A 21,287-nucleotide genomic window follows, 5' to 3' on the forward strand; every position below is an offset into this window, starting at 1 on the left:
CCCCCCCCGCCCCAAGTGCCAGTCCTGTACACGGTTTGCAGGGAGAAAACAGAACTTTCTTCTCCCAGATTTCAGCACCTCCTGCGGAGCTCTCCACCTGGAGGAAGGGGTGTGGGTTCCTCCGCAAGCCAGCGTCTCTGTAGCCACGTGCTTTGGATGTTGGGAAGCAGCGATTTCTGTTTCAAACGGAAGTCTTATTTTTAATTCTGAAAATGTAAATTGGGCTTTTGCTTTTTCGTTTTTGGTTAAGATGCCAGTTTTAAAAGCACAGGCAGAGTGTTAGCATGCTAACTCTAAAATACATTCTGGGGGCGCCTGGGTGGCTCAGTTGGTTAAGCGTCCAACTTCAGCTCAGGTCATGATCTCACAGACCGTGAGTTCGAGCCCCGCATCGGGCTCTGTGCTGACAGCTCAGAGCCTGGAGCCTGTTTCAGATTCTGTGTCTCCCTCTCTCTCTGACCCTCCCCTGTTCATGCTCTGTCTCTCTCTGTCTCATGCTCTGTCTCATGCTCTGTCTCTCTTATCTCAAAAATAAATAAGAGTTAAAAAAAATTAAAAAAAAATACATTCTGGGAGAAGAGTCGAAATTTAAAATGAGCATGTAGTATTTGGGATGGGTATTCATTCGCCCAAACCCTGCCTCTTGTGTACGAAGTTCATTTCCTTTCCACTCTTGTCAATTCTTGTTCCAAGGGCCATCTTTAAGTCCTTTATTGTGATATTCACCCACGGTGTTAATTATAGAGTTCCTAAGCAATCTGTCCAAAGAACTTGAATTTGTTTATTGATGGGTTTTTCAAGAAAGTCACAGCGGAAAGTCACATTTCTGGATGGAAATCATCTGGACATCTGGTTTTATCAAGGTATCAGAGGGGATGTCCTGGCGGTGGAGATGGAAAGTTACCTTTGCAAGTATGGAAAAGATGTTTTTACTACTTTAAGATGAACTCCTTCTAAGTTAACTAATAATTTCAGGAGTAGAAAAAAAAACAAGTAAGCTGGTTTTCCTTTTGTGGCCTTGAAGAGTAAAATGAAGAATCACTTCGTTGGAAAACCAGTTATTTTAGAATTTTTAAGGTCATGAGGTCAGTTGTTTGAAAAAGGGTGTGTGTGTGTGTGTGTGTGTGTGTGTGTGTGTGTGTGTACATTTCATTGAAAAACACCTTTATTCATGTTGAACAGTCATGGCACATAGAAATGAAATACTGTGAACTGATAAAGACGTATGGGTGCCAAGATACAATAAGAAATCTCTGCTGTGGTCCCATCTGAGTTAAAGCATGAACGCACTCTTCCACACTCCTGCGTTCTGATACTTGTCAACTGGAATGGTTTTGAGCAAGGAAGCTTTATTAGCAGCTACTTCGGGGGAGGAAGACTGCGATTGGGATAAAAACTTGGATTTTCTATGATCACTTCTGGGCCACATTTATTATTATGTACATAACTTCTCACTTATTGAAACAAAGCTCCTCTTTACAGAGAAGAAAAAGCCCAAGTATTTTATAACTAAAGAGTGTTTGTTAAAATCATAATATCCCTAAATTTCCATTAATTAATATTGTATAATTTTCACCCCTCTGAATTTTGCAGGAAATTCTCTAAGCGCCTCTGGGATAAGACGGATGGAATAAAACACATTTATTAATTTGTGAATGTTATTTATTGTTCTTAAAACTAATATTGTGGAGGAAAACAATGAGATTGTTGATATGTGTGATTCTTGCTGATTGTTTCCCAAAGATAGAAGTAGAAAGATGTCCATAATCTGTTGGTTGTCTGTGGAGAGAACATTTCTAATATCTACATATTTTAGTTTTGCCAGGTAAAATAGTTTAAGTATTATGCAGTTGCTGGGTTTAGTTCGAAAATTAATTTAAAAAGTTACATTTAAAAAAAATAAAAATAAAAAGTTACATTTTATTCAGTGCGTATCATCTACACATGAAATATCTTTCTTCTTTGAGTGAGGACTGTTCTAGGGGAGTGGACAAACCGTGGCCTGGAGGTCAGATCCTGCCCACATTTGGTTTTTTAATGGCCTGTGACCTAATCAAGGGTTTTATGTTTTTTTTGTTTTTTTTTTTTTAAGGGTTTTATGTTTTTAAGTGGTTGAAAAAAAATCAAACGAAGAGGATTTTGTAACGTGAAAATTATGTAAAATTAAAACTTTTGTGTCCATAATTCAGTTTTATTGGAACATAGCCACACGGATGTGTACATGTTGTCTACTTTTAGACTATAAAGGCAGAGTTGAATAGTGAGACAGAGACTCCTTGCTCCCAAAGGCTGACTAACCTGTTATCGGTCCTTTTTAACAAAAAGTTTGCTCAGCCCTCAAATAAGATAATACTAAAAAAAAAAGTAGGAATGCATTTCTTTGTGGAAAACTATTGATGACAGTGAGTCTTCTTGATAAATCGTTTACCCTAATTTGGCCTCACTACATAGCATGTGTACTGGATCTATGGCTGTGTGTGTGTGTGTGTGTGTGTGTGTGTGTGTGTGTGTAAACCAACTCACCTCCTCTGCTTCTCTTTGCTGACTTTTTCTTACTTGACTTAAATTTCATTTTGCTATGTTATGTTTTTATAAGCCACCATCAATTGAACTCGTAGAATTGGTAACCGTAATAGCATTCCAGTTATTTTTTGAGGGCCTCTATGTGCCGGAAGTATGGTAAGTGTGTTAAATATATCATCAATTATCATAGCTTTTTAAAAAAGTTGTCAGAAAACACATAAAATTTACGATCTTAACCTTTTTTAGCATATAGTGCGGTAGTGCTAACAACACGCACATTGCTGTTGTGTCACAGATCTTTAGCACCTTTTCATCTTGCAAAACGGAAATGGTATCCCCTGAATAGCTCCTCTTTCCCCCTCCCCCGCTGCCGACAACCACCACTGGCGGTTTCTGAGAGTTTGACTTAGCTTCCTCGTGGAAGTGGAATCATGGAGTACTTCCCTTTCTGTGACTGGTGTATTTCACTTAGCATAACGTCCTCAAGGTTCATTCATTCATGTTGTTGCACGTGACAGGATTCCTTTCTTTTCTAGGGCCGCATAATATCCCGTAACTTGTATATACCATATTTTCTGTTTCCATTCATCTGGTGATGGACATTTATTTATTTATTTATTTAAATTTATTATTCTTATTTTTTAATCTTTATTTTTGAGAGAGTGAGAGAGGGACAGAGTTGAGAGCAGGGGAGGAACAGAGAGAGAGGGAGACACAGAATCCGAGGCAGGCTCCAGGCTCCGAGCTGTCGGCACAGAGCCCGACGTGGGGCCCTGAACCCATGAACCGCGAGATCGTGACCTGAGCCGAAGTCCGACACTCAACCGACCGAGCCACCCAGGCGCCCCTTTCTTTCTTTCTTTCTTTCTTTTTTTTTTTTTTGGTGATGGACATTCAGGTTGATTCCATCTCTTGGCTGTTGTGAATAATATTGCCATGAGCATAGCTGTGCACATATCTCTTTGCGATCCTGTTTTTAATTTTTTTGGATACATACCCGAAGTGGGACTGCTGGGTCATATGGTAATTCTATTTTTATTTTTTCAAAGAACTTCCATCATGTTTTCCATAGAGGCTGCACCACTGTACGTTCTCACCAATAGTACAAAAGGGTTCCAATTTCTTCACATCCTGGGGCTCCTGGGTGGCTCAGTCGGTTAAGTGTCTGACTCTTGGTTTTGGCTCAGGTCACGGTCTCGTGTTTCCTGAGTTCAAGCCCTGCATCGGGCTCTGTGCTGACAGTGCAGAGCCTGCTTGGGATTCTCTGTCTCCCCCCTCCCCGCCCTTCCCCTGCTTGCTGTCTCAGTCTCTCTCGAAACGAATAAATACACTTAAAATTTTTTTTAATTTCTTCACATCCTTACCAACACTTGTTATTTGCTGTTTCTTGTTTGTTTTAATTTTTGTTTAGTCGCTATCCTCATGGGTGTGAGGTGATACCTCATTGTGGTCGTGGTGCGCATGACTGCTGATGGTGAGCATCTTTTCATATGCTTCTAGGCCGTTTGTATATCTTCTTTGGAGAAATGTCTATTCAAGTCTTTCGCCCATTTTAAAATTGGGTCGTTTGTGTTGTTTTTGAGTTGAACAAGTTCTTTGTATATATCAGATATTAACCTCTTATCACACATATGGTTTGTAAATATTTTCTTCCAGTTCATGGATTGCCTTTTTACTCTATTGCTCGTTTCCTTTGTTGTGCAGACTTCTGAAGTTTGATGTAATCATACATGTCTATTTGTGCTGTTGCCTGTGCTTTTAGTGTTGTAACCAATAAATCATTGTCAAATCCAATATCATGAATCTTTTCACTATCTTATATGAGGTTTAGTTTCTGGTCATGTCTTTAATCCACTTTAAGTTAGTTTTTGTATATGGTGTAAGCTAAGGATCCAAGTTCATTCCTTTGCATGTGGATGTCCAGTTTTCCCATCATCGTTTGTTGAAGAGACTACCCTTTTCCCGTTGTGTGGCCTTGGCACCCTTATTGAAGATCCTTTGACCATACGCACAAGGATTTATTTCTGGGCTTTGTTTTCTGTTCCTTTGGTCTATATGTCTTTTTTATTTATTTATTTATTTATTTATTTTTTCAACGTTTATTTATTTTTGGGACAGAGAGAGACAGAGCATGAACGGGGGAGGGGCAGAGAGAGAGGAAGACACAGAATCGGAAACAGGCTCCAGGCTCTGAGCCATCAGCCCAGAGCCTGACGCGGGGCTCGAACTCACGGACCGTGAGATCGTGACCTGGCTGAAGTCGGACGCTTAACCGACTGCGCCACCCAGGCGCCCCTATATGTCTTTTTTATATCAGCACTTTTAGCAGGATAGGTAATATCCCCCTATAGATAAGAAAACAGGTTTAACTAGAAGATAAGGAGCGAGAATTTGACCACAGGCTTTGAATTTATACAGTACACTAAGCTAGTTTGTCACTCTTCAGAAATCAAAAGGTCATTAGTACATATCCAAAACAAGAAATATCTGAAGATGTAATGTGTTTCACTTTTAGGAACGATTATATGTGTATATAAGTATATATGCATGTTTCCTGTCTCTCTTGCTAAATTATAAATTGACTGAAGGTTGGAATGAAGATTTTTTGGTATGTTTCCCAGCACAGCATATATCACCTGCTGGTAACTGGAGGTTGGTATACACTTGTATGAATGTGACCTAGATGACATAATAATGATCTTGCATTTGTAGTGTTTACTATGAGCTAGGCACTCTTCTAGGTTCTCCACATGCCTTATCTCATTTAATTCTTACCAAAACACCTTGAGGTAGATAGGTTCACAGTCTTCGGTGTTAGCCTTCTGACTTCGTTTGCTTCTTTATTCATTTATATGAAAATTCCATCACCTGCCCTGTCTTTGCTCTCTCTCCTAGGCTCTGCAGTTCCACTGTTGTTTTGGTTCTGTCTTTAGGGGGTAAATGAAATCCTCTTTCCCCATCCTAGTAAGAGGCAGAAGATGCCTCATTACTTTAGCAAGTCAGGATCAGTTAGCAATTTTTTCCCTTTATTTTTCAGTTTTTCTCATGTTTTGAATAGGTAATTACATGTTACACAATTCAAGAGCAAAAAGATAGTGAAAAGTCAACCTCCTTCCCACCCCTCTCGGTGCCCCATGTCTCTCTCCAAAGGGAGACCTCAATTACCAGTTTCTTGTGGATTCTTCCAGAGATATTCTTTGCATAAGCCTATACGGGCACATGTGTGGTTCTCCGAATATCTTAGCTCTTTATTTTTTGATACAATTGTATTGCCGCTCCGTGTTTTCCTCTTAGTAGGTCTTGGAGGTTGTTCCATGCTGTTGCATATAACCTGCCTCTTAACACTCTATTTTGTGGGTGTACTGAACCTTTTTGAACCATCGCTTCATTGACGGACGTTTAAGTTTCTCCCAGGTTTTGTTTTTCTATTACAACAGTGCTTCACTGACACTAATGTGTGTTAAGTTTCTTTAATGCAAGTGAATTTCTAGGAGTGAAAAGGCTGGGTCATCGGATTTGCATTTACAATTTTGATAGGTTGCTGTCCGTTGAGGTACCCGTTTCTGCTCCCGGCAACTTTCTAATTAGTGACTTTTCCCCACACCTTTGCCAACCATTATGTTTCAAAACATTTGGTATTTTTTACTGATAAGAGAGATGCAAATTAAAATGACAGTGAAATAGCATTTTCCACCTTTATGAGTGAGATAGAACATTATGTCACTTACTTAAAAGCCATTTATTTCTCCTCTTTTGTGAACCAAGTCTTTATATATATATATTTTTAAGGATTTTATTTTTAAGTAATCTCTATACCCAATTGGGGCTTGAACTTACAACCCTAAAATCAAGAGTTGCACACTCCACCGACTGGGCTAGCCAGGCACCCCAAGTCTTCATATTCTTTATTTATTTTTTTTGCTATTACTGATTTGTAGACTTTATTTTATACTAGGAAATTGTGAAATCAGTGGGCAAAAATAGATTATTCAAGAAATGGTGCTGGCCCAATAGGCCACCCATATCAAAAAATCCAGTTCAGATTCCTGTGCTTTCCATACACAAAAATTTGTGGATTTATCAACGTGGAAAAACAGATTTTAAGCTACTAGAAAATTAGGTCGATGGGTGTCTGTGTGACTCAGTAGCAGGGGTTAAGAAGTCCAGAATGTTTAAGAAAAGGTTCATACATCTGACTACAGAAAAAACTTGACATGGCAAAAGTTACAAATTTAAAAGACAAAAGGGTAGGAGGGACAGCGTTGCATATAACCATAGAAAGTTAGTATTTTAAAAACAAATTTTTTTTAACATTTATTTTTGAGAGAGAGAGAGAGAGAGAGAGAGAGACAGAGCACAAGCAGGGGAGGGGCAGAGAGAGAGAGAGAGAGAGAGAGAGAGGGAGACACAGAATCCGAAGCAGGGCAGGCTCCAGGCTCTGAGCTGTCAGCACAGTGCCTGACACGGGGTTTGAACCCACAAACTGTGAGATCATGACCTGAGGCGAAGTCAGATGCTCAACTGACTGAACCACCCAGACGCCCCAAATGTATGGAGAAATCTTGATCTCACTAGTAATAAGCGAAACACAGAGTAAAACTCCCAACGAACTACCATCTCATTTTCATCAGATTTACTAAAGTTAATAAGGCAGGATAACATCAGATATGGAGAGGATGTGGGACCTAGGAGCTTTTATCACTGCTGATAGAAATGTGAGCTGGGGCACCTGGGTGGCTCAGTTGGTTGAGCATCGGACTTCAGCTCAGGTCATGATCTCATGGTTCATGAGTTCGAGCCCTGTGTCAGGCTCTGCACTGACAGCTTAGAGCCTGGAGCCTGCTTCGGATTCTGTGTCTCCCTCTCTCTCTGCTCCTCTCCCGCTCCTGCTCTCTTTGTCTCTCTCTCTCTCTCTCAAATAAACAAACATTAAAAAAAAAACAAAAAAAAGAAATGTGAGCCGATAATATCACTAAGGAGAACAGTTGGCAACGTATGTCTGCTTAAACATTTGTACTCCTCTAAGTCCAGGGTTCTTTGCATGCCCTAGAGGAGGGCATATGTACAAGTGAGTTCATTGTAGCATGATTTGAAAAAGCAGAAAGTTGGCAACAATCCAAATGTCCATCAATAGGGGATTGTAATGAACAACTTTTATGGTTTAGTTATGTAATAGAATGCTATACAGCAGTTAAAATAAATGAGCTAGACTCTTCTTACATATATCAACATAGATAAATCTTGATGACAGTGTTTAGAGAAAAAAGCAAGTTTCAGAAGTGTATATTCATGTAAATTTTTTAAAAAACCCACAAAACTAGAGTCTATAGCATTTGTGGATACATATGTGTGCGGTCAAGATGTAAAAACAAATGATCCACCCGGACATAAGGAAAGTAATTGCCTAGGAAGGGAAGGGTATGTGAGGGTCTGTCCTCAAAGAGATTCATATTCTTGGGGTGTGTGGGTGGGCTCAGTCGGTTGAGCATCTGACTTCGGCTCAAGTCATGATCTCGCCGTTGGTGAGTTCGAGCCCCTTTGCCGACAGCTGACTCAGAGCCTGGTGCCTGCTCCGGATTCTGTGTCTCCCTCTCTCTCTGCGCCTCCCACACTTGTGCTCTGTCTCTCTCTGTCTCTCAAAAATAAATAAATGTCAAAATATATATTAAAAAAGAGATATTCATATTCTTTGTGTGTTTAAATCTTCGTTCCTTAAATCTTGGTATTGTACACATAGATGTTCATTTGTCTCTGTATTCTTTGATACACTTTAAATATACATTTTGAATCTTGCCACACGCCTTTTCACTGTGTAGAGAGACTTTGTGTTTTAAGCTAATAACATAGTGAAATTTATTGATAATTTAATGAATTTTATTAATTTTGAATTTTGATATAAAGCCCACTCAGTCATTTAAAAAGTGTATTGCTGGATTGTTTTCTAATACTTTATTTAGGACTTGTACAGTAATATTCATGAGAGTCATCTCATTTTTTTCTTCCTCTCTTTTGATGCTCCCTTTATTAGATTTTGGTCTCAGTGGTACACTGACTTCCCAAAATCAATATGGAAACTTTCGTTCCTTTCCATGGTGCAGTTCAAGTATCGCTGGAATTGGGTGTTCCTTGCAGTGTGGTAAGGTTCACAATTGTGACTTCCCGTATGTATTCGATCTGCTTTTCCTGAAGGGTTAGTTCTCGCATAACCGTTTTCATAGCGGTATGGCTGATCAGGTTTTTGTCCCTGTCTTCAGGGATCAGTTCAGTATTTATATTTTCCTGGAAAATCATCAGTGTTTCAAATTTATTGGACAAGATAATCCCTTAATGTTCTTTTCCTTTCTACTACATCTGTGGTGGTTTTCCTGTTCTCATTTATTACTTCGTGTATTTATGCTTTTTCATTTTTTTATCCTAGTTTAGGTTAGCTAATTGCTCAGCTATTTGGGTATTTCTTCTTAAAGCAACCAGCTGTTGAATTTATTCTTATTAAGTCGTCTTTTTCTAATTCAGTAGTTTTTGCTTTTATCTTTATTCATTCCTTCCTTCTGCTTTGTTTCTCATTTTTTGGGTAATTTCTTGAGATTGCATAATTTATTCTCATTGTTATTTATCGGTATTAGCAGTTAAAGCTATGAATATTCTTTGGATCTGATGGGGTTCAGGACATACTACCCCCAAATATGGCACACTCCTTAGTCTGTCGTATTCCTCAACCGTTGTCCACTCTTCATCAGACCTAGCGTAAACATACACAAGTGTAACCACCTCTTTGGCTCATCATTTCCTTAGGAAGGCTTCCGTGTCGTATAAAACTTCTTACATACATTTCTGTGTTTCTCTTCTGTTAATTTGTCTTTGTCAATTTATTTTTTTAAAGTTTATTTATTTTTGACAGACACAGAAAGAGAGAGAGAGACAAAGTGCAAGCAGGGGGAGGGGCAGAGAGAGAGGAGACACAGAATCTGAAGCAGGCTCCAGGCTCTGAGCTGTCAGCAGAGAGCCCGATGTGGGGCTCGAACCCACGAACTACGAGATCATGACCTGAGCGAAAGTCAGATGCTTAACCGACTGAGCCACTCAGGCACCCCTGTCTTTGTCAATTTAATTTTTGGACCCAGCCAGGGACCTTAAGAGAGTCAAGGATAAGTTTTCCCTGCTTTAGTTGTATCAGAGCTTCTGATATGTTATGACTTCATCGTTATTGTTTACTCATTCATCATTACTCAGTATTGAATTCCTCTTTATGTCAGAATTTAGAATCTCTGGTAAGTCGGACTTTCTCCAGAGAAGCATAGAAATGACTAACCTGCTAAATTATTCAGAGGTGTTGTGTAGCCAAAGAGATGATCCCAAGTGTGGGAAATGTCCCAAGTGTGGGAAATGTCCCTGGTGCTGCATCCCTGCCAGGGGTTTGGAGGTGACACGGGCTACGAGGCTGCTTGTAATGTGTGTGGGGCACTGGGGCGGGGAAGGCTGGTGTAGAATTGCAGTCTTTTCTTTCAGTTGCCTTCATTCCCCGGATAGCTCAGGGCTGGAGGCTCTTACATAGAACAAGGTATTTTTCTCGGAACAAGGTGCAGGGGCGTGCTCGATTTTGCCAGTTCTGTTTCCAAATGACTCCCATTCAAGGGCGCCGTGGGATCTGCCTTCATATGCCGAATTCAGGTTATCTGACACACAGTTTTAGCTGCATATGGGTGCTCCCTGACAACTGTTCTGTTTTGGTGTCGTAGCCGTGATTGCCTATAAAGCACTGTTTTCATAAGTATAAAATTTTAGATAAGTTGGTTGTTATTTTATAAAAATGAATGCTAAAAAATGGAAGATACTCCTACGAGTGAAAAATACGATGACTCCTTCGCTTCAATCAAATGCTTATTTGATTTAAGGTAGCTGTGTCTATGTTCAGTTGTGAAAGAAAATCAAAATTAAAGATACTCACGTTGGCATTGTATCATACAATATTAGGTCTAAAATTTCATGATATCGTCTACTTCCTTGCTCCCTCCCGCGCCCACATAATGTAAGGCCTATGGAAAACTTTTCCTACTCAACTTAGTGTGGTTTTTTTTTTGTTTTTTTTTTTTTCTTTTAGTGTGCTTTTCTAGGAATTTGTTTTTTAATATCAAAGCAGAAGATTCTGTATACTCCTTGCTCAAACTGCCTCCTGTCTGTAGGTGTCTTCCGCAGAATTCATGCTCCTTCTCACGTCCTTCCCTCCAAATTAGAGGAAGAGTAACCTCCCACCTTCTCAGCCGCGCCGAACGGAAAGGCCTTTAAGACTGTGTAATGAACACCCACGTTGGGCAGATGGCAAGTGTTGGCATCGGTCACGTCCAGGACCGGACGGGGGTGAGGCCTAGGACGCGGGACCCGAGGAACCACTCCCCCCTGTGCCGGTGCAGGTTTGGGGTCAGCCGTCGCATGGCGTGATGCCGAGAGGGAGGGCCTCCTCAAGTTTCGTGTCCTGGGGCCCCGGCTTGCCTCCCCGTAGCCCCGGCCCTGTCTGCTTCCTCCGCCCGTGTCCATCTTTCCTATTTCTGCAGAGACCGTCTCTGGGGGCCTGTTTGTCCTCCGAGTAACTGAGACACCACCATCTGGTCCACTGAGGTACCCAGGTAACTTTTGTTCGCTGCCGACCAGGACCAGGTGAGAACCAGTTCTTGTTCTGGGTTGGTTTGAGAGATGATGCCAGTGCTGCTCTCCCGGGAGTGCACACTGTGGAGTGAAGATCTGCCCCTGGTAGCTTGTTTCTCAGTTGAGTCCTCCAGGACCCTATTATGGCAGGTGCAGTGACTGGCCCTTGTCCTTCTCAGCCCGGGAGGCATCCCGGTGCTCCTCAAAATAGGACTTGGTGGTAGACGTGTGATGTCCTCCTCTCTGCTCTGGTCATTTGCAAGGCTACTAAAACTAGAAGTTTCTTAGGAGTAGCAGAGGAGCTATTGTAGATGAAATGGAAGTGATTTCCTTGGAACTTTCCAGGATTTTCAGGTCAGAGGATAGATGAGCTTTTTTTTTTTTTTCATGAAGTTTATTTATTTTTGAGAGAGCAAGTGAGTGAGCACCAGCAGGGGAGGAGCAGAGAGAGAGAGAGAGGGATACACAGAATCTGAAGCAGGTTCCAGGCTCCGAGCTGTCAGCACAGAGCCCGACCCAGGGCTTGAACCCAGGAACCGTGAGATCATGACCTGAGCCGGAGTCGGACGCTCAACCGACTGAGCCACCCAGGCGCCCCCGGATAGATTAGCTTTTACATCAAACCTGGTTGAGTGAATAGGAAGAATAATTTGGAAAGTCTCTAAGGCCTGTGTATGCTCACACTAGTTTATTTTCACTTACGAGTGAGAATGGGGAGATGATTTGGAAAAGGAAGCAGAATGCTGTACCAGAACTCTCTATTATTTACTACGCTCTGAGATTAGTTGCATTTTGAATTAGGTGCAGGGATGAGTGTGGGTAGATATTCGGTGCATCAGTTATTTATTGCTGCGTAACACGCTACCTCTAAATTTAGTGGCTCGGGGGTGCTTACGAGTAGTTTCGTGACTCCCGGGCTCGCTTGCACATCAGACTTCCTTCAGAGTATGATCCACGTTTCTCTAATGCGAGTGGGGTCTTCACTGTCCAGTGAACAGACACATTTGTGTTTTGGGCTCCCCACCGTCCCCGCTTGGAATTCTCCTGTTCCTCTTGTCATCCGTGTCCTGTGGATTCAGTAGGAGACACTTGCCGTTTTCGTTCTCTTTCGATACATCTGTTAACTCGTCATTCCGTCGCTGATACTTAGTGTATGCCCTTTGTGGAAATCCTACCCCTTTTGTTGAGGACTCGGTCAAGAATGGGCACGTGACCTGTTCCGGCCAGTGAGAGGTCAGGGGCAGTCCGCTGGAGGCCGGGGGCGGTGGGGGGTGGGGAGGCTGGACGAGAAGACGGTCTTGTTCTCGTCCACGGTGTTTCGCCTGGAACTGTGGCGTCCGTCGTGCTGCCCGCAGACGGTGCAGCCACGGACAGCGGCACGGTCCTTACCGTTGAGGCGCCGCAGCCGTCGGCTCTGGGGTGCCCACTGTCGCTGTGGTCGGTGGAATAAAAGATTTTCTTACTGTCTGAACCAGCTTCAGGCCCAAAGCTTTTACTGGCAGCAGAAAACTTGTAACCTCACCCATGGCCCTTCACATAGTATTGCGGTTCTAGAAAGCAGGATTTGGAATCTGATGGACTCTTAACTTTGTTTTGGTGCCTATGTAAGTGTATCACTTAATCCTTCCAATGTGATCCTTTTGTAGAGTAAGGAAACTGAGGTTCCGAGTTAACTGAGCTTGTTGGGACTGGGCTAGGGCCCGAAATCAAATCAGGTCTACGTGACTCCGCTTCTCAGGGCCTCATCATTTAATGTGACAAGTGGAGATATTCTATAATGCTGAGCTCATAGGGTTGTTGGGGGGATCAAATAGGTCATTTAGAGTTTTAAGTATGTGGTCTGCCGAACAGACATCAGTAAACAGCTACTATTATCATTCGTGTTGCTGTTATTTTTCCCTGTCGTGTGCTCACCGCTTCGTACGGTATCTGGCACGTTTCAGGCTCTGCGTAAGTATTTGCTGACTCATGAATGATTCAATGGCTAAGTTCTCGGATTCTGTGACTTATGGTGCTCAGGCATGTGGCACCTCACCGTGCGTGCCATTTGACCACTTCACTAAGATTTCTGGCCCCCCCAGTGCCATTGATTTGCATGTTCCTTGGCAGGAGGGAGCAGATCTTACCCTTTTCAGTTCTCCTACCCGGTTCAGTGGTAGGCATTTGAAGGCTATTAAAAATTAAATACTTGCTGTATTAAGAAGTGTGTTTCAAGAACTTTCCTGTTTGGAACACTTGGCCCCTTGCGCTGACTATAACATTTTCATGGGAATTGAAAGTTTTGTAAAGTATCCTAGTTGTTACCAGTTTTTTGGGCCGGGTTAATAGATTGAAGAGAATTTATTTTATGGATCACTTCTGAAATTCCTGTTTGCCTTACGCTTTGTATCAGAGGAACTAAAAAATTCTTTAGAAATATTTCCTTTGTTTGTCAGATTCTCACTGAGACGTGAACAGAGATATGGCGCCTCCGTCTCATGAGTTGAATAACTTTTTTTTTTTTTGGCCTTCTGAAAGACAACTGAATCTGAATTTTACTCTGAATTTCTGATTTCTAGCTTATCGTTAGGCACTACATCATACTTTCTCTCAGGAGCTATAAATCTGTATTCTTCCCTATGACGGCACATGAGAACAATGGACATTCCATTCTGTCTGCCCTCTACGCGAGAAGGTCATGGCACAGGTACAGTGAGACCTTGGAGGGATAGTTTACGTTAAATGTGGTTGGAACAGCCCAGTAAGCTCAACTTCTCTGTTTTAATCCATTGTTTTACTGTTGTGATAATCTTTTTTTTTTCCTGCCTACATAGATAACTTTGCTGTATTTGTATTACCCATCAACACAGAAAAGAGTTGTCATTTTGTCCGTATGCTTCAGTAAATTAAGAAATGCTTTTGGGGCCTGGTTTCCTCTTTCTTTTTTAGGGATTTTATGAAGAATGGATATGCGTTGTTTTGTGAGAATTAAATCTGATTTGCCAATAATGAGTAGGGTTGGAATATAAATTGTCTTTTATTTCCGCGTCAAAGTGGTATTCAAGAAGATCGTGGATCCTTTGGGTCCTAGAGACCGCAGCTAAAAACGACCCAAGCTAAAAGGCGGCTAAAAACGACCTTTGAAATACCTTGATACTTCTTTTCTTTCTTTTAATTGCTCATCTCCTTGAAATAAATTCTTCCACATTCAACAGTCAACAAATATTTAGTGGGCATCTGCTCAGAAAATGATGTGACTGATGCTGGACTGCTTAACGACAACAACAACCACCACCTGAAACCCCTGGTCTCGTTTTCCTGTTCCTTTGTTTTATTATACTCTGACTTTTCAAAAGTAAACAGAGGCATGGGAATGCAGGCTGGTGCAGCCACTCTGGAAAACAGTATGGAGGTTCCTCAAAAAACGAAGAATAGAACTACCCTACGACCCAGCAACGGCACTAGTGGGCATTTATCCATGGGATACAGGTGTGCTGTTTCGAAGGGTCGAACATGCACCCCCATGTTTATAGCAGCACTATCGACAAGAGCCAAAGTATGGAAGGAGCCCAAATGTCCATCGATGGATGAATGGATAAAGAAGATGTGGTATATATATATACAAGGGAGTATTACTCGGCAATCAAAAAGAAGGAAATCTTGCCCTTTGCAACTACGTGGGTGGAACTGGAAGGTATTATACTAAGTGAAATTAGTCAGAGAAAGACAGATATCATATGACTTCACTCATAGGAGGACTTTAAGAGACAGAACAGATGAATATAAGGGAAGGGAAACAAAAATAATATAAAAACAGGGAAGGGGACAAAACATACGAGACTCACAAATACAGAGAACAAACTGAGGGTTATGGGAGGGGTTGCGGGAGGGGGGTGGGCTAAATGGGGAAGGGGCATTAAGGAGTCTCCTCCTGAAATCAGTGTTAAGCTATCTGCTACCTAAGTTGGATGCAAATTAAAAAAAATAAAATTAAAAAAAAAGTAAACAGTGGTCTTCTTAAATCCAGTGGCGAACCAATCAGGGCTGATTCAGGAAGACAGAAGCTATTCCCTTTTCTAAGGCATAGCGAGCCTAGGACGCAGTCAGCTGCGCACTGCGGAGCGAGGAGAAGCTGGTGTAGAAGGTGCGGGCCTGAGCCAGCAGCGGTCGCTTCTCAGGGTGCGCTTCTCAGGAGCGCACTGCTCCTGGCGGTGACTGCAGCTCTGGCCGGCTTAGCTCCTCCGGCTGCAGGGGTGCAGTTCTCCCGATCTGGGGGGTCGGAAGGCTGCGGCCAGCCTCTGTTGGGGTTCCACCTTCTACCTTCATTCGTGCCTGCTGATCTCACGGGAGCTCCTCTCCTTGCAAAGCCGCCGCGAACCCTCCAGGCGGAGGGGCGCGGGGCCAGGATTTGTGGCCACCCCGGGTGGTGGGTGGCCAGCAGTCCCGCACGAGAGCAGCCTGCTTCTCAGGCTTCCTTTCATGTAGGACACGGTGGCCCCTTTTACCTGCTTGGGGCTTATCTGCCTTGCCTTGCATGAGGGTCCCCCCCACCTTTTGTCTCCTCTCCCTCCGTGTGTGGCCCTCTTCCCGTTCCCTCCTCCCTTCCCACCCACAAAGTTTTGTGTCACACGTCTTAAGAGCTTCGTCCTGGTGTCTTCGTTCTTCACCATGCTCTCTCCTTTGGGGGCCACTGTCGTCGTCACACGGGCGATCATTGTTTTCTGTTGGCGAGCCTCCCTGTGCTACGTACATCACGGAGACCAGGCAAGTCCCTCGTCTTTGCGTCGTTCCAGTAGTTCCCATAGTCGTAACTCCCTCCTTTACTGGCTGTATTATTACACAGCGGAGTCTCCTGCAGTCCCACCTCGAAAGAGGCTATATCGTTAGCAGTGTGTTATGTATTTGTCACCTTTTCTAAACAAAAAAAAAAAATGCCTGTACTGACATATTTACTTTTTGTAAACCAAATGGGATAATATTAGATACAGTTTATAGCTAGAGCTTTTCACTTAATATCTTAGTTATCTTTCCCTATTCGTTCAGGTAGCTTTAATGCAAGCTTTTAATTAACAGCATCGTATAGAAGTTTCTTATAGTATTTACTTGTAGTATTTACATGTCTGTTCATAGGCATTGGGATCGTTTCCAGTTTTTTGCTCTTGTAAATGATACCCCAGTGACTGTCCTTACATGTACAACGGTGTGCGCTTTTGAAAATGTAAATCTTTTACGGGCACCTGGGTAGCTCAGTCCCTTAGGAGTTCGATTTAAGCTCAGGTCATGATCTCGAGGTTCGTGGGTCTGAACCCTACATTGGATACACTTCGGATCCTCTGCCCTCTCTGCCCTTCCCCCTCGCGCTCGCTCGCTCGCTCTCAAAAGTAAAAAATAAACATGCAACCAAATTTAAATCCTTTATTTTGACATTATTTTAATCTTACAGAAAAATTGTAAAAGCGGCACAGAGGACCCTGCCTGACCTTTTCTCCAGGCTCACCAGGTATTGTGAACATTTTTGCCGCATGTGCTTTATGATTTTTCTCTTTTGAAAATTTATGTAGAACTTTTGTTTTCTGAACCGCGTGAGACTTTGCATATACATTTTGCCCCTTTCCCCCTGTGTTACTTCAGAATGTGCACGTTCAAGAACAAAGTTGTTTTCTTATCCCGCCTCAGTACGGTTTCAAGATTCGGGAAATCGATGCCGCGCTCTCATCTGCTGTCAGCACAGCATTTCATCAGTTGCTCCCGTGATGTCCTTCCCCGCTGCCCGCGTAGGGGTCAGAGCTGAGCACCGCATTTAGTTGTCACGTTTCTTTAGTTTCCTTTAATGTGGAACCCGGATCATCAACCCTTTATGGCCCTGACATTGCTGAAGACTGCAGGTCGGTCGTTTTAGAACATGGTCCTCGGTTTGGGTCTGTCCGCGATTAGATTCTCGGCTGTGCGTCCTGGGCAGAGTATACTGTCACCTTGTGCCGTGTTGTGTCCTTGTCATGCGTCACAGCAGGGGCGCGCGGGGTCCTGGTCCCCCTCGGTCGTGGTCGTGCTGTGTTGATCACATAGTTGAGGTGTTGTCTCATCTCTTCCGTTGCTTCTTCTCAGTCTCCCGCGTGCTCCTCTCGTTGCCAGCTCACCGGAAACCATCCAGACAGAGGGGTGCTGAGAAATTATTTACTGTTTTCTACCTTGTAAGCGAACAAGGGGTGTGGGGAAGACACTTTGAGAACGTAAAAAAGTCCTGTTCCTCTTCAGAATTCCCCTTAGATTCAGCATCCATTGATGCCCACGCTTTGCCTGCCTCCCATCTTGATAGATTTCAGAATGTTGATTTTCTGTCCTTCCCCTTCCCCCCACTTGTACTCCTCATCATAGTATAAGGACGAGCCTTCTGCTGTCACCTATTTTTATGTGTCTGTTTCATTATCATTGTGGTTGATACGCTATTACTGTCCTGCAGGTACTTAAATTCTGACCCCTTCAACGTGCAGGCTCTTTTTGGAGGATACATTTCTACGTGTGAAATGGCCTTCTCTGTACATGTACGCTTTTCATAGCTATTTTCAGTGTTGCCCTCACAAAGTGTGTTCATTCCCACCAGCAGTGTTTGAGAATGCTTGTTTCCCTCACAACTTTGCTGTGATTCTGGGGTCTGCCTGTCTTTCCTGATCTGACGGGGTGGAGTTGGGGGGTGGGGAGGGAAACCTTCTTTAATCGTTAGACTGGATTCTTTTAGTAGCTTCCTTGGAAAATGTTTTTCTCATGTTTAAATTTGGTTGTTTTTTTTTCTTCTTATAATCTGCAAAAGCTCGTATTTAAATGCTTATAGCAGTTAGTCATTTGTTAATGTACTGTATTTTTTTCCATATAGATGTTATAGAGTTTTATGGTGTTTAATGTTTTGAATCTTTATTTAATGAGTTTCCCCAGTCTTTTCCCTTGTGCTTTTGGGTTTTGTCAAATGCCTATACAGGCCTTCTCTGTCTGAAGATTATGAAAATATTCTTCTATTTTTGCCTAGTCCTTAAAAACACTTTTTTTTTATGTTTTATTTTTTATATCTGAGAGAGACAGAACATGAGCGGGACAGGAGCAGAGAGAGAGGGAGACACAGAATCCAAAGAAGGCTGCAGGCCCTGAGCTGTCAGCACAGAGCCCGACACGGGGCTCGGACCCACAAACCGTGAGATCATGACCTCAGCTGAGGTCGGACTCTTAACCGACTGAGCCACCCAGGCGCCCCTTGTCTCGTCTTTTTTTCAAAAGAAATTATTTTATACATTTCATCTTCAACTCATCAGGAATACACTTTCCCGTTATTATTTCACATGTTCGGGGCCAGGCTCCCCTTCTGGGGAAGGGCCATGCACCTTCTGGCGATGTTTGTACTGTTGTCATTTCCACCACCCAGGAACAGGGTCTTCTTCGACTCTTCTCCAACGCTTCTGTCTTTGGCTCTTGCTAAGACACTCTCCTTGTTCTTCACCTTGATCTTTGACCCCTCCCTCCCCCCGCTACTTGGTTTTTGTTTTTTTTTTTTTAATCGGGTCTTTAAAAATCAGTCTTTTTAAAATTCTGTGTCCGTAGGGGCCATGTACCTGTGACTGTTGCATCCCCACTGCCAGCCACAATGCTTGGCACATAGAGAAGCTGCACTTCTTGAGTTGACTGGCTGTTCCAGGATTTCGACAGTAGCTCTCAGTTCAGTCTTTTTTATTAGTGTCTTAGAGGAACGTCTATCACATTAGTAGATTGGATAAAGTGGGGGAAAGATCAAGTACACGGCACGTCCCAATGCGTTGTGGATTTGAGTCCAGTCATGAGCTCAGTGAAACCTAATGCAACAATGTACGGCCTTGTAGAAGGATCTAAAAACCTATTGTATAAGTACGGTATTTCCTGATGAAAACGTAAGGGGAAATGACTTAAAAGTTTTCATTGATAACTTGGGTTTAACATAATTGAAGAGGGTGATCTTGTTTCTGAAGATGTTAAGGTGTCCTTATATGACCAGAGGAATAAATTCTGCTTTTTCCTGTGAGGAATTATATTTAGAATATTCTGTCTGGTTTAGGAATGTCAGTCCCGTGGAGCGCCTTCAGAGCCGAGGGCTTAGGGGATGGTGCGTCATAGGAATTGCGTCACAGGAGGATGGTTGGTGAAAAGGCAGATGCTTAGCCTGAAGAAGAGAATATTTCAGGGGGCAGGGAAGTGTCTCACAACTGGATGATCATATAATTTTATTGTCTAATACAGGACTCTTTGAGAGTGAAAGAGGTCAGTGTTAATAATTATGCCGGGATGATGGGCGTAAACTGGGACTCTTCAAGGCAAGTGGAAACATATGGTCGTCTACTTAAAATAATCTTCAAACATTTGAAGGTCTGTTATGTGAAAGAAAGATTAAACCTCCCCTGTGGGAGAGATTGGGCCAGTGCACACAACGACAGGAAGACGTGCACCTTTCTCCTTTGCTAAGGAGCCACAATCTCGTTCTGCTTCTTTCTTGGGGAATGGGATGGGCTGCTTACAAGGTGGTATGTTTCTCATCATTGCTGGTGCCGAGAATTTGTATAGCTGCCCTTTCTAAGTCGCGATAGTACACAGCTTAGAGCTTAGATGAATCAGTTTATACCAACCCATCAAATATTTGTGTATGTATTTTTTGCAGGTACTATGCAGACGTCCATTTTCTCATTACCTGTAGCATAACCGTTTGTGTGCTCAGGGTCCTGTACCTTTCACTAGAGGATGTTAGAACCCATGCCTTTGATGGCTTTTATGGAGACCTCGCCCTGCGGTCGTGGGATCAGAACCCGTGCATTCTGGATTAGGGCGTGGCCCCTCCCGCCCATTCTCCACAGTACCGGCCGGCAAGCCCTTTGTCTCTGGCCTTTCCCCCCCACTTTCAGCTCTAGTGCTGTTGTCTTGTTCACTGTGACACCTCTCCTCCTAAATACCTTTCTGTCAAATGTTTTATTTCTGGTGAGTCTTGGTTTTATGCTAAACAAAAGAGGTACCTTTTCTTCCTCGTGGCAGGGCCATCTCTTCAGCTTTAAGGGGTACAGACTTTGGATGTGCTCATTCTTTCTGTGGGTGCTGTGGTCATCCCTTGGCTTCCACCGGGCGCTGATGGGGTGCGTGGTCCTCTAGTACCTTGTTTAGCCCTTCACAACTGCTCTGAGTGGCACATGGGACTGTTTCCATTTTCTGTGTAAGGGTTGAGAAGGGTTCATCTCCGCTGGAGGTGACCCAGCCCGTAGGTGTACCAGATGGATCTAAGCCCAGGTCTCTTCCTTTGTCCCCTTATGTATGTATGTATTTATTTAAATTTTATTGGGGGGGGGGAGTGGCAAAGGGAGAGAGAATCCCAAGCGGCTGCACGCTCAGCGCAGAGCCCGATGTGAGGCTCGATCCCACGACCCTGGGATCATGACCTGAGCTGAAATCAAGAGTTGGATGCTGAGCCGACTGAGCCATTCAGGTGCCCCATCCACGTATGTATTTATTTGACCAGTATCAGAGTGCATTGTGCCAGACTTCGTCTCTCCCAGATTCGTAGCAAGTCTCCCCCCGCTTCTTCCCACAGGCGCACGCTCGAGTCACATGGGGCACTTTTCTGTACCTTCAGAGTGCCAGATTTCTTCCTGCTGGGGTCAGTAAGACAGACCCAGCCACTGTCCCCATGTTGTTGGGGGTCTAGTTGAGTAAACAGATCGAGAATATGAGTTTTGTTTTACGTATCACGATATTTAAGAAGACAAGTACAGAATGTAATGGCAGTGTGCTGTGTGGCCCTTGACCTACTCTGGGAGTCAAGGAAGCTTTCCAGGGGAGCTGAGGAAGTGCCATTGAGACAGAAACCTGAAGGATAGTAGGAGTTAGCTAGAGAGGAGTGGGATGAGACTGCTTTGGGGGACAGAGGACACTGCACGTGTAGAATCTCTGGGGGAGAAACTTGATGTCCTAGAGGTTCAGAAGGAATCCGTGTGTGTGTGTGTGTGTGTGTGTGTGTGTGTGCATGCGCACCTGTATGAGGAGAGAGAAAGAGAGAGGGAGATGCTTGATACAAGACTGGGGAGTTACGCAGGGGCTAGATCAAGGTCTTGGTAGATTATCTGGACCACCAGGTAGTTTTTCTTTCC

At 43.2% G+C, this 21,287-nt stretch overlaps 1 protein-coding gene across 2 annotated transcripts in view; it reads left to right on the top strand.

Moving 5' to 3' along the window:
* The window catches only part of WWC2 (WW and C2 domain containing 2), a 202,070-nt gene that overhangs the window by 4,162 nt on the left and 176,621 nt on the right, over window positions 1-21,287 (top strand). The window contains exon 1 of one of the 2 annotated variants that reach the window (XM_040489880.1): window positions 8,598-8,659. The exons of the other annotated variant lie outside the window; for it this stretch is intronic. Coding sequence (XP_040345814.1) covers window positions 8,613-8,659 — 47 coding nt within the window. The 5' untranslated portion in view covers window positions 8,598-8,612. Of the gene's footprint in view, window positions 1-8,597; window positions 8,660-21,287 lie in introns of those variants that run through there. 2 annotated transcript variants of the gene reach the window in all.

This window comes from Herpailurus yagouaroundi, unplaced genomic scaffold, assembly GCF_014898765.1.
Source record: "Herpailurus yagouaroundi ecotype Mexico unplaced genomic scaffold, PumYag 181, whole genome shotgun sequence".
NCBI lineage: Eukaryota > Metazoa > Chordata > Mammalia > Carnivora > Felidae > Herpailurus > Herpailurus yagouaroundi.